This window comes from Emydura macquarii, unplaced genomic scaffold (assembly GCF_026122565.2).
Source record: "Emydura macquarii macquarii isolate MOO-44397 ecotype Brisbane River unplaced genomic scaffold, CSIRO-AGI_Emac_v2 contig_2246, whole genome shotgun sequence".
NCBI classification, from domain to species: Eukaryota; Metazoa; Chordata; order Testudines; family Chelidae; genus Emydura; species Emydura macquarii.
Genome location: NW_027132383.1, coordinates 2,811,733 through 2,825,126, shown reverse-complemented (window position 1 = coordinate 2,825,126; position 13,394 = coordinate 2,811,733). Strand labels below are relative to the sequence as shown.

General features: G+C 57.0%; 1 protein-coding gene across 1 annotated transcript in view; it reads left to right on the top strand.

Moving 5' to 3' along the window:
* WDR97 (WD repeat domain 97) overlaps positions 1 to 13,394 on the top strand; it is a 65,625-nt gene that overhangs the window by 34,413 nt on the left and 17,818 nt on the right. Inside the window, exons 18-23 of the mRNA XM_067560055.1 lie at positions 243 to 353; positions 1,185 to 1,322; positions 3,029 to 3,166; positions 9,898 to 10,047; positions 10,805 to 11,002; positions 12,528 to 12,649. Coding sequence (XP_067416156.1) covers positions 243 to 353; positions 1,185 to 1,322; positions 3,029 to 3,166; positions 9,898 to 10,047; positions 10,805 to 11,002; positions 12,528 to 12,649 — 857 coding nt within the window. The remainder of the gene's footprint in view (positions 1 to 242; positions 354 to 1,184; positions 1,323 to 3,028; positions 3,167 to 9,897; positions 10,048 to 10,804; positions 11,003 to 12,527; positions 12,650 to 13,394) is intronic.

Genomic DNA, 13,394 nt, shown 5'->3' with positions numbered 1-13,394 from the left:
CTGGCTTGGGGTAGGGGATCCAATGGGCTGTCAGGGGGCAGGGCAGGGGTTTTCTAGCCATGCAGCTGGCAGGCTGGTTGGGGGCAAAGGGAGAGCTGCCAGGCAGTCCATAAGCTGCGGTTTCCGCCGTGGCAGCCAGGTGCGTGCGGTGGGGGGAGGCAGTAACGAGTGAGAACAGTGCAGAAGCTCCAGAGCAGGCGTCTGCCCTGCGGAATAACTCCCCCTCGGTCTGGTTCTCCAAGGCTCGCCAGGAGGCCGTGGCAGCCGGTGGGAGCCAGCAGACCGGCGGCCATAGCAGGTCGTCTTCATTGCAGAACACCAGAGTCAGCGGCCACAGCTCCTACGTGTCTCACGCCAGCAGTCAGACGTCCAAGGTAAGACTTCGTAAGCTGAGCAAAGCCTTGCTGGGACTCCCGCCCAGCCCTGCCACCGTGCCGTCCCCTGGAAACGCCTACCGCCATCACCCTGAAACGCCACCATGGCCTCGCTCCTCTCTGACCCCGACTGCCGAGTCCTGAGCATCTCTCCTTCCCCGCACGTGGCTGTGGCTATCTAGCTCACCGACTCCTGCTTCCTCCAGCTCGGAGCTGCACGCACGCCATCCCTGCTCAGGACAGGCTGTTGGCCCCGCTCTGAGCGCCAGGTGCGGACGTGCCTCTCGTTGTAGGACCTTCCTGTCCAGTAGCGCCACAGAGGCGTGCATCTCCCTCTGGAGCCACCCCCTCTGCCAGGGGATAAAACCCGGATCTTTCCTTTCATGCACGCCCCACCCCGTGCTGAGTCCCAGCCCTTCTGCTCTGGGGAGGAGCTCCTCCCTGCCCAGCTGTTTCCCATGTACTGCGCTGGCCCTGTCAGCCCCTCCCCAGGCCTCCCAGGCCTTGCTGTGCCCCACAGTGGGTGAGGATCTGTCACAGCCCCTAGAGAATTAGGCAGGGGAGCAGGAGCCGCTCTGCAGCATGCCCCTGCCTACAGCCACCAGCCCTGCTGGGTCCCCACACAGGCCACGCAGTGCAGAAGGACAGTTGGACAGGCCTCCAGCGCAGCTGTGGTGTGGGAAGCTCATTTAGGAGCTGGCCCAGAAAGCACTCGTGGACAGTGGCGGCTGCTGAGGTTCCCCTGGGTTGTGGTTTGCTGTGCCCCTGGAGGGCAAGCTGCTCTCTGATACGCTTCGCTTCCTCTCTCAGGAGTCGGCTTATCTCCAAGTCCACAGGCTGTCATCTGGCTTCATGCCCAATTCGGTGGCGGTGCAGCAGTTCCGGAGCCGGGAAGACATCGAGTCTTCAGGGGAATCGCTGCTGGCAATGTGGCTGGAAGTGCCAGAGGTAGCGGAGTGCGGACCCAGAACAGAAAGCGCTATCCGTAGGCAGAGCTCTCCCGACGCGTCTCCCCAGCGCGCTGCTGCTCTCCGTCCTGTTTCTCAGACGAGCCCCTGCCCTGGGTTCCAGGCTGGAGCCCCCTTGTTTATTCTGCTCGCCCTGACTCTCCTGCGGGTTCCCTGTGCTGCATGACGCTCAGCAACCAAAGATGCAGTGACCCTGTTCCCTGCGTCTCTGCTCATCCCATGGCCAGGCCCACTGGGTCCGGCTGGTGTGGTGGCCTGGTCCCAGTGCAGGCAGGCGCTAGTGGTGCTGCCCTCCCCCAGCTGCAGGGCAGGTGCTGTTGTAGGTTGAGCTCGATACACAAAGCATAAAACCCACGTGACCGGGGGGCTCTGCTCACTGCAGGATGGCGCCGGCTCCTGGCCGTTCTGGGACTCAGCTCTGCCGGGCCGACGCCCCTTCCAGCGGTTACACCCTGCCACTCTCTCAGCCCATGGGCCTCTCTCGCTCCCGGAACCGCAGCATCCCCTTTGTGATGCGGCCCTCTGGCCAGGTCACTGTGTGGCTTCTCCTCCCGGGGGTGTGTATCAAAGTCCCTGCTGACCTGCAGCCTCTGCCAGTCGCTGCCCCGGTGCTCTGCCCTCAATGGCTGGCAGGGCGCCAGGGCCCGTCCTCTACTCGGGTTCTGGCTCAGGGACCCTCTAAAGAGCAGCCAAGGTGTGGGTCCCTCCTGCGCCCTGCTGCCTTTCCCTGAGCCTCTTCCTCACCTCCTGGTGCCCCCCACTCCTCTGGGTCTGCCAGCCTCTCACTACCCTCCTCCCAGGGAGTAACCGTGGGCTACCTGTCCCTATAGCCCCCAAACGCACCTCGTCTCCCAGGGAGTGATCGCAGGCCCCGCTGTGTCCAGTGCCCTGTCTTTATGTAAGCCCGGCCTGTTCCCACACAGGGGAGCGTCCCCTACTCAGGGCTTCCCTCCCAGGCTTAATTCTCTCCGATTGCCGCCAGATTGGGCCCCCTTGGCCCCACTCAGCTCTTGCAGGGCCAGTGTGGGGAGTACGCCCCATCACACACCCTCTTGGCAAGAGCGTCTCCCAGCCTCCTCTGTCCATGGAGGGAGCTGAGCACCTTGGGGACGGGGAGCTGGGCTGCAGCCGAGCCTGGAGCAGAACCGGGGCAGATATACTGGGGCTTGCAGGGGAGCCTGGCCTCAGTCCTGGAGACTGACTGAGAGGAGTCGCTTGGTTAGTGCTGGTCTCCATGCTCCCCTCCCGCTGCTCCACTGTCCCACTCTGGGATTGGGGCCAGGGCAGCCTCCCAGAGCAGAGCCAGGCCTCCGACCTGTGCGGCCATGGGCTGGGGTTCTGGCAAGGAGCCCCGGGGCCCCTCTTGTGTCTGAAGGTCAGAGTCACGAGAGCAGAGCAGTGAATTCCTGCAGCGTCGTCATTCTCCCGGCTCGTCCCGCATGCCTGGCGTCAGCTCAGAGCCTTCTGCCCTCACGGGCCCAGCGTTATATGCTGGGGCAGGGCTCTGTGAGCAAGGGCAGAGCCCCATGTCCCAGCCCAGGCCTGCTCACAGCCCGGGCCCAGCATTCAGACAAGGGAGATTCCACCTGTTGACTCTCAGCTCACCTGAATTTCGAGCACCGGGGCTATGAATGTGGGTGCTGCAGCAGGCAAAAAGGAGCCGCTCCCCCTCCTCTTCCTTGCTAGGATCCGGTGGGGGGGGCCGGCCCCGAGCGAGGCGAGGAGCTGCATGAAGCCGAAGAGGAAGAGGAGGAAACAGCCAGGAGAGCGGCAATTCGACAGAAGTTATCCAGCCTTTCCTTGCCTGTCTCCAAGTGGAAGGAGGTAAACGGGGGGCAACTTGCAGCGGTGTCTGCAGCGGGGGCCTGTGGGTGCCTGGTGGACGCTCTGCACGTGGAGAGCGAGTGCCAGGTTGATCCCCGGGCGGGTGTTAATTAGCCGGGATGTCTCCTCTTGAAAACCGCGCGCCCTGAGCATGGGTCCGTCGCCTCCCGCTGTCCGGGTAGCTGGGGAAGGAGGAGAGAGCAATGAAGGGATGGCAGGAGAGCTGTGGGGTGCAGGTCTGGGTAGTGAAACGCTGCAGCAGGGCCCGCCTCCGTCAGCTGGAAAACCCCGTCAACTTACTCCAGGCTTCATGCCAGCGGTTCTCTTCCAGGAGTCTCTGGCAAGCAGGCCTGAAAGCGCAGGAGCCTCTAGGCCACAGGTAGGTGCCTGTCCCTGCGTGGGCCTTTCACCCCCTCCCAGAGGCAGTGATGGAGCCTCTGCCCCAACCTTCTTGGAGGAGCATTTTGCTGCAGGACTGGGCCCCCGGCCGGTGGCGTTGATGGCTCCTGCTTTGATTTTTGTGTGTTTATTGGTGGGTTTACGGAGCTGCTCTGGAACACGCATGCCTTCCGGTCTCTGAGGCCATGCCAGGGCGGCTCCAGGACATAGTGTGGGCTGGTGTCTGCCCTGTGACATTCCAGACAGCCATGGGAAGTGCTGTAATCTGGCCTCATCGCGGCTTGAGTCCTTCTCAGCTACCACCTGGGGACTCTGCCACAGGAATGAAGAGAGCAGCCAAAGGTCCTGCCCGGCACGTCGGCATTGCACAGGGAGAGCCGAGGCACCTGCTCCCTGGAATGGCCCTCCAAAAAGGACTGGCTCCTGTCTGTTGGCCTCCGCATAGACCCCTTCTCTGTGTGCTTCTGCCATGGGCCTGGCTTCGGCGCAGTCACTGCCGGGGATTGTTGGGAGCTCTGAACCCTGCCTCTTCAGCACTGTCCCCAGCTGACCGTCTCCCCATCCCTGCATGCCTGGCTGCGCCCTCCTGCCTCTCTCCTGGCTTGGCCTGGTCTCCAGCGGGTCTCTGTGGCTCCCCCGTCGATCTGGATCTCCAGGCTTCCTCCCTTCACTCTGCCTCCTCCAGGAGCTGTAAAGCTTCCCCTCTCGCTGCCCGTATCTGATGCTACCTTCACTTCCCCTGTGGTGCGGTTGGGCGCCATCCTCGCACCTTCCCTTCTCCCTGTGCTCGCCCCCCGAGCGCAGAGAGGACAGGACAGGGTCCAGAGAGGGGCGCCTGTTTCGGGCAGTGCTGAGTGACCCCAGTGCTGGGATCCCCACTCGCTGTCTGTCCCCCCCTTCATCCCACCTGGCCGCTCTTGCTTCTTTGCCTTTGGCTTTCCACGGCTTCTTCGCTGCCTTGCTGGGGGCTTCGCTGCGTCCCTGTGCACCCCCTGGAAGAGGAGACGTGAAGACACTGGGGTGCGGGGACCTGGGCTAGCAGCTCAGGGTGCAGGACGTAACCAGAATGGAACAGAGCAGCGGGCTCCCCACCGCCTCAGAGGCTCACTCCCTGCCACCTGCTCTGACCCCGGCAGCGGGACCCGGGGGTCTCTCCACACCCTGGGCCTTCCATGTTTGTGATTTTCCCTTTCCCTCTATGGGGCCGGCCTCCCCGCCCATTGGGGCAGGCGCGAGGGGCTCTGCACTGGTTCTGGGAATGTCTGGGGGTCTGCCCCCGAAATGTTGGGTGCTTGCTGTGGGGAATGCCGTAGAATGGTGCCCACGGCAGGGGCCGGTCTGTGAGCAGAACAGGCCGGGTCACGGCTGGGCACCGTGCTGCCCTCTGATTGCAGCCTGGAGCAGGGAGCCCCCGGCCTCAGGCCTCTCCCGGCTCAGCTCGCTCCCGGCAGCTCCCTCTGAACCTGTCTCTCTTTGTTTTCAATGGAAAAGCCTGTGCCGCTGTGCGTGCCAGTTACCGAGCCAGAGCCCCCAGAGCCTGCCCGGACCTCGGTGAGTGTCTCCAGCGCAGCAGGGCCGAGTGCCCTGTCTCTGGTCCCTGACACAGGAGGGGCCGTTGGGTGCTTTGAAGCGACGCCTGCTTCACTGAGGCGCTGAGCAGGCTCCCCTTCCCCGTCTGGTTTCCTTCCCTTCCCCGTGGGGCACATCAGCTCCTCATGGGCTCCTGTGGCGTGGGAGTGGGGACACGAGGAACCCCCCATGCTCCAGATTTGCGCCTGGGGAGTGACGTGAGGGAAGCTGGGCGCCTCTCCCCACCTCGCGCTCCCGGACTGCACCACGGAGCAGGAGAGGGGTCGGAGCTTGGGGAACAGGGACAGGAGCTGGGTCTAGGTACTGTCAGTGCCACGTTACCAGCTGTGGCTCAGTGGGCCTCCCCGGGTGATCTGCCGCCCCTGTCGGCCCCACATTTGTGTGCATCTCACGCAGCAGCAAGGGAGTGAATACTGGAAATGGGAGTTGTGTGCGCCAGGCCCTGGGGGGCTGGGGCAGCCCCCCTGGGGAAAGTGATCACTGTCCCTCTAAAGCATTGCACCCCGAAGGCTCTGTGTCCTGCAAGGCCGGGGCAGACGGGCTTCCGCGCAGAGATGATGTGTGGCACAGGCTAGGTGTGAGACACTGAGTGGGGACGTTCGCCCACGCCGTCCTGTCAGCAAAGGGGAAGACGGTGATCTGAGAACCCGGGCGTCTGCTCTGCAAACTCTGCCTGGCCAAGTCTACAGCAGCAGCTTGTTCCCTGCCCAGCCAGTGGCTTTCCAAAGATTTTTGGAATTAGTTTCCTGCACGCCTCTCAGCTCGTAGTCCCTGGTGCATGCCTGGAAGCCATGAACGCCGCCCCATTCCCTCTCTCTGCAGGGTCACGGCACGCAGGCTGCAGCTGGCTAGGAGACCACAAGCCCCGTATCTGAGAGGGCAAGCTCAGCACTCAGGAGCACTCTGAGTGTGGGCAGCAGGGTTCAGTTCCCCATGGCGCTGGCTGTTGTGGCCTGTGGCTTTGGAATGGCTGATTCTGGAAAGGTGGCTCCTGGCCTTCCCAGCCACCTCTTTGTTTGATCGCCCATTGTCAGCATGGCTGAGCCAGCTCTCTGCACTGGCGCCCTGTACAGCTGGTAGGATCTGACATGATGATGTGTCGCTACAGGCCGCTCAGTGTTTGCTTTGACCGCCCAAGAAAAACCAAGGCCGTGGCTGATTGCTGGGTTGATGGAAGGGCTGCGTCGGGGCATTGCTGGGGAGGCTGGATGATTGGCTGGTTCCAGTGTGCTCAGGATATCAGACTGATTCATGGTCTCGACAGCCAGGAGGGACTGCTCTGATCTAGCCTGACCGCACAGGCCGGAGAACCGCACGGTCACTTCTGCATCAAGCCCATAATTTCTGTTTGAGCTGGAGCAGATCTTTTAGAAATATATCTGGTCTGGAGTGAAAGACGTCACGTGATGGAGAAGCCACCAGGTCCCTCGTGGAGTTGTTCCAGTGGTCAGCGACCTTCGCTGTTAAAAGTGCAAACTTCATTTCTAGTCTGAATTCCTTTAGCTTCAGCTTCCACCCATCTGATCTTGTTCTGCCTTTGTCTGCTAGATTAAAGAGCCCTCTGCCATCAGAAATCTCTGCGCCATGCAGAGACGTATAAACCGAGATCAAGTCACCTCTTAACCTTCTTGTGGATAAACTAAATAGATTGAGTTCCTTTGGTCTCTCGCTAGAAGGCATGTTTTCCAGACCTCAGATCATTCTTGCAGCTCTTTTCTGAACTCTTTCCAAGTTGTCAATATCCCGTTTAACGTGTGGGTGCCAGAACCGGACACCGTGTCCAGGCATGGGCTCACTAGTGCAATACACAGCCGTAACAGCGCCTTCCTGCTCCACCTGATATTCTCCTCTTTGCATATCTGGGGATCGTGTTTGCTTTTTTAGCTATGGCATCGTACTGGGACTGGGAGCTCTTTTTCAACTGGGGTTCATTACCCTATGTCCTTTTCAGAGTCACTGCATCCCAGGATACAGTTCCCTGTCTGGGAAGTGTCATCTACAGTCTTTTCCCTCAATGTCTGACCTTACGTTTGACTGTGCTGAAACACACGTTCTTCAGAAGAAGCCAGCTTACCAAGATTGGTCTGTGCAATGGACCAGTCCCCATCATTAGTTATCACCCCACCAATGTCTGCGTCATCTGCAAATGTTACCAACAGTGGTTTTACATTTTCTCCTAGTTCACAGATAAAGGTATTGAATAGCATTGGTCTGAGAACAGATCCCTGCAGGACTGCACTAAAAACCCCTGCTGGGTGAGAATTCCCCAGTTACAAGTACTTTTTGCTGTCTATCAGATAACCAGACTTTAATCTATGTAATATGGGCTATGTTGATTGTGCATTGTGCTGATATTTTTTTATCAGAACGTCAGGTGGCACTAAGTCATTCACCCATCCAGAAGTCAGACTGTCTCAGCACAGTTACCTTTATCAACCAAACTTCTAATCTTATCAGAACATGAGATCAGGTTTGGGTGACAAGTTTTTTTCATAAAGCCACGTGGCTTGGCATTAATTATGTTACCATCCTTTGCTCCTTCACTGACTACGTCCCATATCAGCCTTCCTCTGATTTTACTGGCTTACAATGGTTTACAGGTGATCTGGCCTGTAGGTTCCTGGATCATTCCATTTACCCCTTGATAAATATTGGCACTACAGAAGCTTTTTTAAATTCAGTCCTCTGGAACCTCCCCAGCGTTCCAAGATGTGTTAAAAATCCACACGAATAGTTCAGAAAGCTCTTCTGCCCCTTGGGGTCCTGTTCTCTGGTCCTGCTCATTTAAAAAAGGTTAACTTTAATAGTTGCAGTTTAACGGCCTCTCTAGTTACAGCTGGCATAGAAAGGATTTCATTATCACTGTGAGATGTGAACACCTCCACACGCTTCTTTCTGAATACAGAACAGAAATATTTGTTGAATACCTCTGTCTTTTCTGCATCATGATTGATATTTTTACCATCCTTGTCTAGTATGAGACCTATACAATTGCTAGGATTTAATTTATTCATGATATATTTAAATAATTCCTTCATATTGTCCATAACTCTACTGGCCATAGATATTTCATTTGTAACTTTTAGCTTCCTTTATCAATTATCTGCATGTCCTAATTGCTGATTTGTACTCATTGCTATCAGTTTCCCCATTTTCCCGTTTGTTACGTACAGAGAGAGAGAGAGAGATGCTGTCATTTCCACTCTTAACAAGGATGGTTTTTTGTTTTGGATTTTTTAAAGTTGAAAATACCTTCTTTCATGATTGTAGAATTGTGGTTTTTGGGAGGCATCTGATAAAGCATTTTGATCAGTTCCCAATTATCATCCAGATTTTTTATTTATATATTTCCTCCCACTCAGTTTTGCTCATGGTTGTTTACAGCTTTGGAAAACCGACTCTTTTAAATCACCATGTGTATCTATTACTGTACGTGACCATACTCTGCGCATAGCAAGTGAAATCAGGTCATTGTCACTTGCACCATCAATTTTTAGTTACATTCAACTTTATCCACCAGAATGAGAGAGAACTTTCTAAATAACTTTGTGTTAGAAATTTATAGTCTATCATTTTTAGGAACGCTAAGGATGTTTTACGTCAGTAGAGATCCAACCTCATCCTAATCCAATCCCCGAAAGACATCTCGGCAGCAGATGGCACGAACTGGTGTCATTCTGCTGCAGTTAGTTCATTTTTAAGAAATACACTTTGTCACGTTCTGGGTGCAGTCCAGACCAGTGAAGAATGTGGCACTTCTTACCCTGCAACCCTTTTGTGCCTTAAAAGCTTTGTTCCTGTAACTCACTCCCTGGAACATTCACAGTCAGCAGCAAGCATACGCTGAGTGTCTGTGTGTATTCACAGCCCTAGTGCAGCAACTCTGACCCCAGCAGAAATTAAATTTGTTAGTCTTTAAAGTGCTACAGGACTCTCGTTGTTTTTGAACATAGGTTAAGTGTTACAAAGTAGAATGAGTGAAGTTAGAAAGAGTTACAAAACCCGAAAGTAAAAGTGTCTAAGATCTAACTCAACAAGCTACAATCTTTGCTCAAGGGAGCTTCCCTACTAGTCGTCCGTTCCCAGAGACTTCAGCCGCCTTGGCTGAAGGACCCGCCTTTCTCAGTTTGCAAGAGCTCTGGCCCCTTGTGTCTGTCCAGTGTTGGGTGCCAAGCTGGCTTCTCCTCTCTCCTTATATCTTCCCAACCTCACCCTTTTGTCCCCAGACTCAGGATGACCTCACGCTTTTCTCCCCTCCCTGTCGGCTTCCCACCCCCTTGCTGAGTCGTACGTAATTGGGGCTTCCATTGTTTTTGGTCTTACCTTGCTTAATTTCCCGGGAGACAGGTAGTGAGCTACCTTCCCTCCTGTCTGGGAGGCAACCTGTTTCTCCCTGTGTTTGGTCACAGGCTGGAAGCCCTGGCGGCACGATGTGCGCGGGGCAGGACTGGAAGCGTGGGAAGGGCTGCAGTCAGGACTGAGGCCGGGCATTGGCAGAGCTCAGGGGCAGGTGGCAGGGCGGAAATAGCCAGACAGGCCAGCACCGAGGCGCATTGCCTGAGTGCTGGTGTTCTGCAGAGGCCTGTTTGCGCTGCACCAGGCTCCTGTCACTGCCATCAAGGGAGGTGGTGTTTTGTCCGACAGGAAGGCAGCTAGCAGAAGAATGCTGCTGGCCTCCCTGGGCAGGGCAGCTTCTGTGGCTCTGGGCTGGCTCCGCTGACTCACCGTTGCTTTTGTTTCAGAGCAGGACAAGCTTTTTCCTAACGCAGCCAGATGGGTTTGAGCACGAGCTGCTCCACGCCTCTGTCCCCAGAGGAGAGATCCCACCCTTCATCCTCCAGTTCCAGAATGCAGAATGGTTCAGGCAGATCTACCCCTTCCTCAGCTCAGCGGTGAGAAGCTGCCTCTGTCTGCGACACGGACCAAACGCAGCAGTGTGGTCGAGTGGGCGGAGCACAGGACTGGGTGCCAGGAGCCCCTGAGCTTTAACCCCGTCTGTGCCAGTGGCTTGCTGTGTGGCCTTGGGCAAGCCAGTGCCCCACCAGAGGGGGTGGGCTAATGAGATAGAGCTATCTCCCGGGGTTTACCCAGTTACCAGGGGCCCAGCTCTGAGAGGCTATAAAGGGCTGTCCGAGTGCCCGGTGTTACTGTGAGGCATGATTCAGAAGCCGTCCATCAATGGACTGTAGTTAATCCTGGTGCCAGGCGTTGTGTCTTCTGCAGCCCTGGAAGGAAGCAAGAAGGGCCCACGTCACACACACAATTGGCTACCGCTCAGGCTGCACCACGAGATTGGGCATGGTTCCTCCCTTCTCCCACCTTTCACTAGAGGCTGGAAATCATGTCACGTCTCTCCTGGAAGGCTGCAGAAGTTAGCTCAGAGAGTTTTCATTTCTGTAGGTTGATTGATTGATTTTGCTGCCACATCCCCTACCAAAGCCCTGCAACGTTGCACTGACACACACACACCCCTGCGCATGTCTTTCCAGGGCAGAAACTCAAGCAGCTGGCTTTGCTTTGGGGGTGTGACTTCCCACATAGCCCCAGGGGAGGCGGCTCCGAGCAGGCCCATTTTCTCCCCATGTATGAGAAGGAGGGGGCAGCAAGGTGGAAAGAGTGTCTGAGAATGTTCCCCTTGCCCCTTGTCAGGGCTTCCTGCAGGGACCGAGAGTGAGCGGGTTTGTGCGCCAGCTCCTGGAAGTGCTGCTGACCGTGGATTACAGTGCAAAGACGGGCATAGTCCAAGCCATCCTAACGCTGCACGAGCAGGCTGGGGTGGAGAACAGCCGTGAGGTCTGCAATGCCCTGCTCCTCAGCCTGAACCAGAGCGACCCGCCCACACTGGAGGTAAGGCTCAGCGGTGTCAGCACGCCCCAGGGCTGTGCTAACTGTAGAGAGGTCTGCTGGACGGGCACAAGAGGTGCTTGGATATGAAAGGTCAGAGGTAATCCTCCCCCCCCCCCCCCATCGCCAGGCTGGTCTGAAATGGTTATGGTTTGGAGCCCTCAGAATTGATGGGGATTGGTCGCTCGCTAGGGGGAATCTGTCATTTCCTGGCCACCTCCACTGGCCTCCAAGGAGCTGGAAGCAGAAATGAAACAAGTGACTCTGTAATGGGGGAGAGGAGGGTCTCTCCTGCCTATGCCCAGCCGCTGGATCATGACCCCACGCAGCTGCCAGAACTGCCAGGCATAGGGACAGGCACCCACAGCTGTGACCAGCAGAGAGAACAAGACCTGCTAGGCAGGGGAGAACCAGAGGTGGGGGAGAGGCAGAAAGGCCTGAGACAGCAGGGGATGGCAGGCCACCACCACGCTGCCTCCAGGAAACAAGCAGACCAAAGGAAGCTGCAAGCTGAACCGTGAGGGCTGAGAGACCGCGTGTGAGGGAGCGGCTCTGAGTGAGCACACACTGACGAAGGGTCAGTTAGGAGAAGCTCAGAGCCCCAGAAAGGCTAATTAGTGTCATTCCCCCCGAGCCCTGAGGAGGGAGTGAGGCAGGCCAAGGTGCCGACTCCGAAGCAGGAACAGTTCCCATTGCACAGGGGTGTGTCTGGCCAGAGACGGTCCCTGTGCTGGCACGTGCGGTACAAGGCGTGCGCACGCTGCTCTGTACCGTGTGTGTCTGTGCATGCTGCACACAGCAGGGCAGCAGGGGGATATCACCTCTCACCCCCAAAGGATCTCAAAGTTCTTCATCAGCTTCTGGTACATCCCCCCACCACTGCCAGCCCCCTGGACGTGACAGACGCCATGTTAAGGCAGACCCAGCCCTCACTGGTGTCAGTGACAGACAAAGATGGGAACCGGGTATGGCTTCCCTGCACAGCACGGGCATGCAGTGGGTCAAGGCAGGGAGTGAAGAGTGTGTCCAGATGAAACCGCAGGGGGTGTAGACCCTCCTTCATGCACACCAGTACACACTGTGCTTGTGTGCGTGTTCCAAGTGCAAGAGTGCTCTTGCATCCGCATCACAGGCCCAGTCTCTGTGGGCCTGGGCCACCCGCGGACGGGATGCCGTGCCCTGCCGGGACAACCTGGGCCTGTTCGGGAGGGAGCGTGGGTGTGCGTGTGCCAGTATTTGCGGCGTGTGGCTGCACCTGTCGACCTGTTGCTATCTGCTGCGTGTGCTGTCCCGCCGGCTGCCGGCTGCTCTCTGCTAGAGGCCTGTCAGAGAGGGAGGAGGGTCGTGGCAGCCCTGACTCACTAGTTTTCAAAGGGAGGAAGGAGTCTGGTTGCCCAGCACATTGCCCATGGATGTTTCTAGGGCTCTTCGTTTGCCAGGCCCAGCCTGCACCTCCTCGAGTCCCACGGGGAACCTTCGTTCTCGCTGGGGTTGGGGCAGGCTAATACTCGATCTTCTCTCGTCCCAGGAAAAGGCTCAGAAAAGGTTTGTCCTGACCTCCCTGAAGGCCCTCCTGACCTTCTGCAGAGACAGCAAGGAGCTGCTCCTGGAGCTGATGGCCTACTTCCTGCACGGCCCCGTCTCTAGCAGGTGAATGGCTGGCTGCGTGCAGGGACGACTAGCATGCACTCTGAAGGGAGGGCTGAGGGCATGGAGCCACGCGCTCGATCAGTGACCTCAGACCACTCGCCTGCATGGCAAGTGTGAGCTTTGGGCTCCGTGCCTGGGGGACGCTGGTGCTCTAGAGTAAAGTGCCTCGCGCCAGGGCTGTGCTTCAGCCCAGGGCTGGAACTGGCCTGCTGCGGTCACGGGCTATCCCAGGGCAGCACCAGTCAAACCCTTCTCAGGTCTGTTCCCCCAGTCAAAGGGCTGTGTTGGAGATCCCAGGGGGACGCAGCACTTGATCCACTGATCTGCAGATCATTTCTAACTCAGCAGTTTCTCTTTGAAGTCTGTTTAAAACAGAAATTGCTGAGTTAGAAATGATCTGCAAACTTGACACATTCAAACTGGGTTTAAGCAGAGATTTGGAATGGCTCTCTCATTACAAGAGGTAATTGCTTTGCTCACCCATTCTCACTCCTACTCAATGACTGTCATTAGCCCTCAAGTACCCGCCTTTCATCCACCTCCCCCATTGTTCTCTATGCACTTGTACATGCATATGATGCTCCCTATGTGTCTCATTTCTACCTCTGCATCTGACGAAGTGAGCTGAGCCTCACGAAAGCTTATGCCTGCAAAAATTAAATGTGTTAGTCTTTAAAGTGCCCCAGAGCCCTGGTTGTTTTTGCTGTATACGGACTAACACGACTGCCCCTCTGGAACTCTGCTC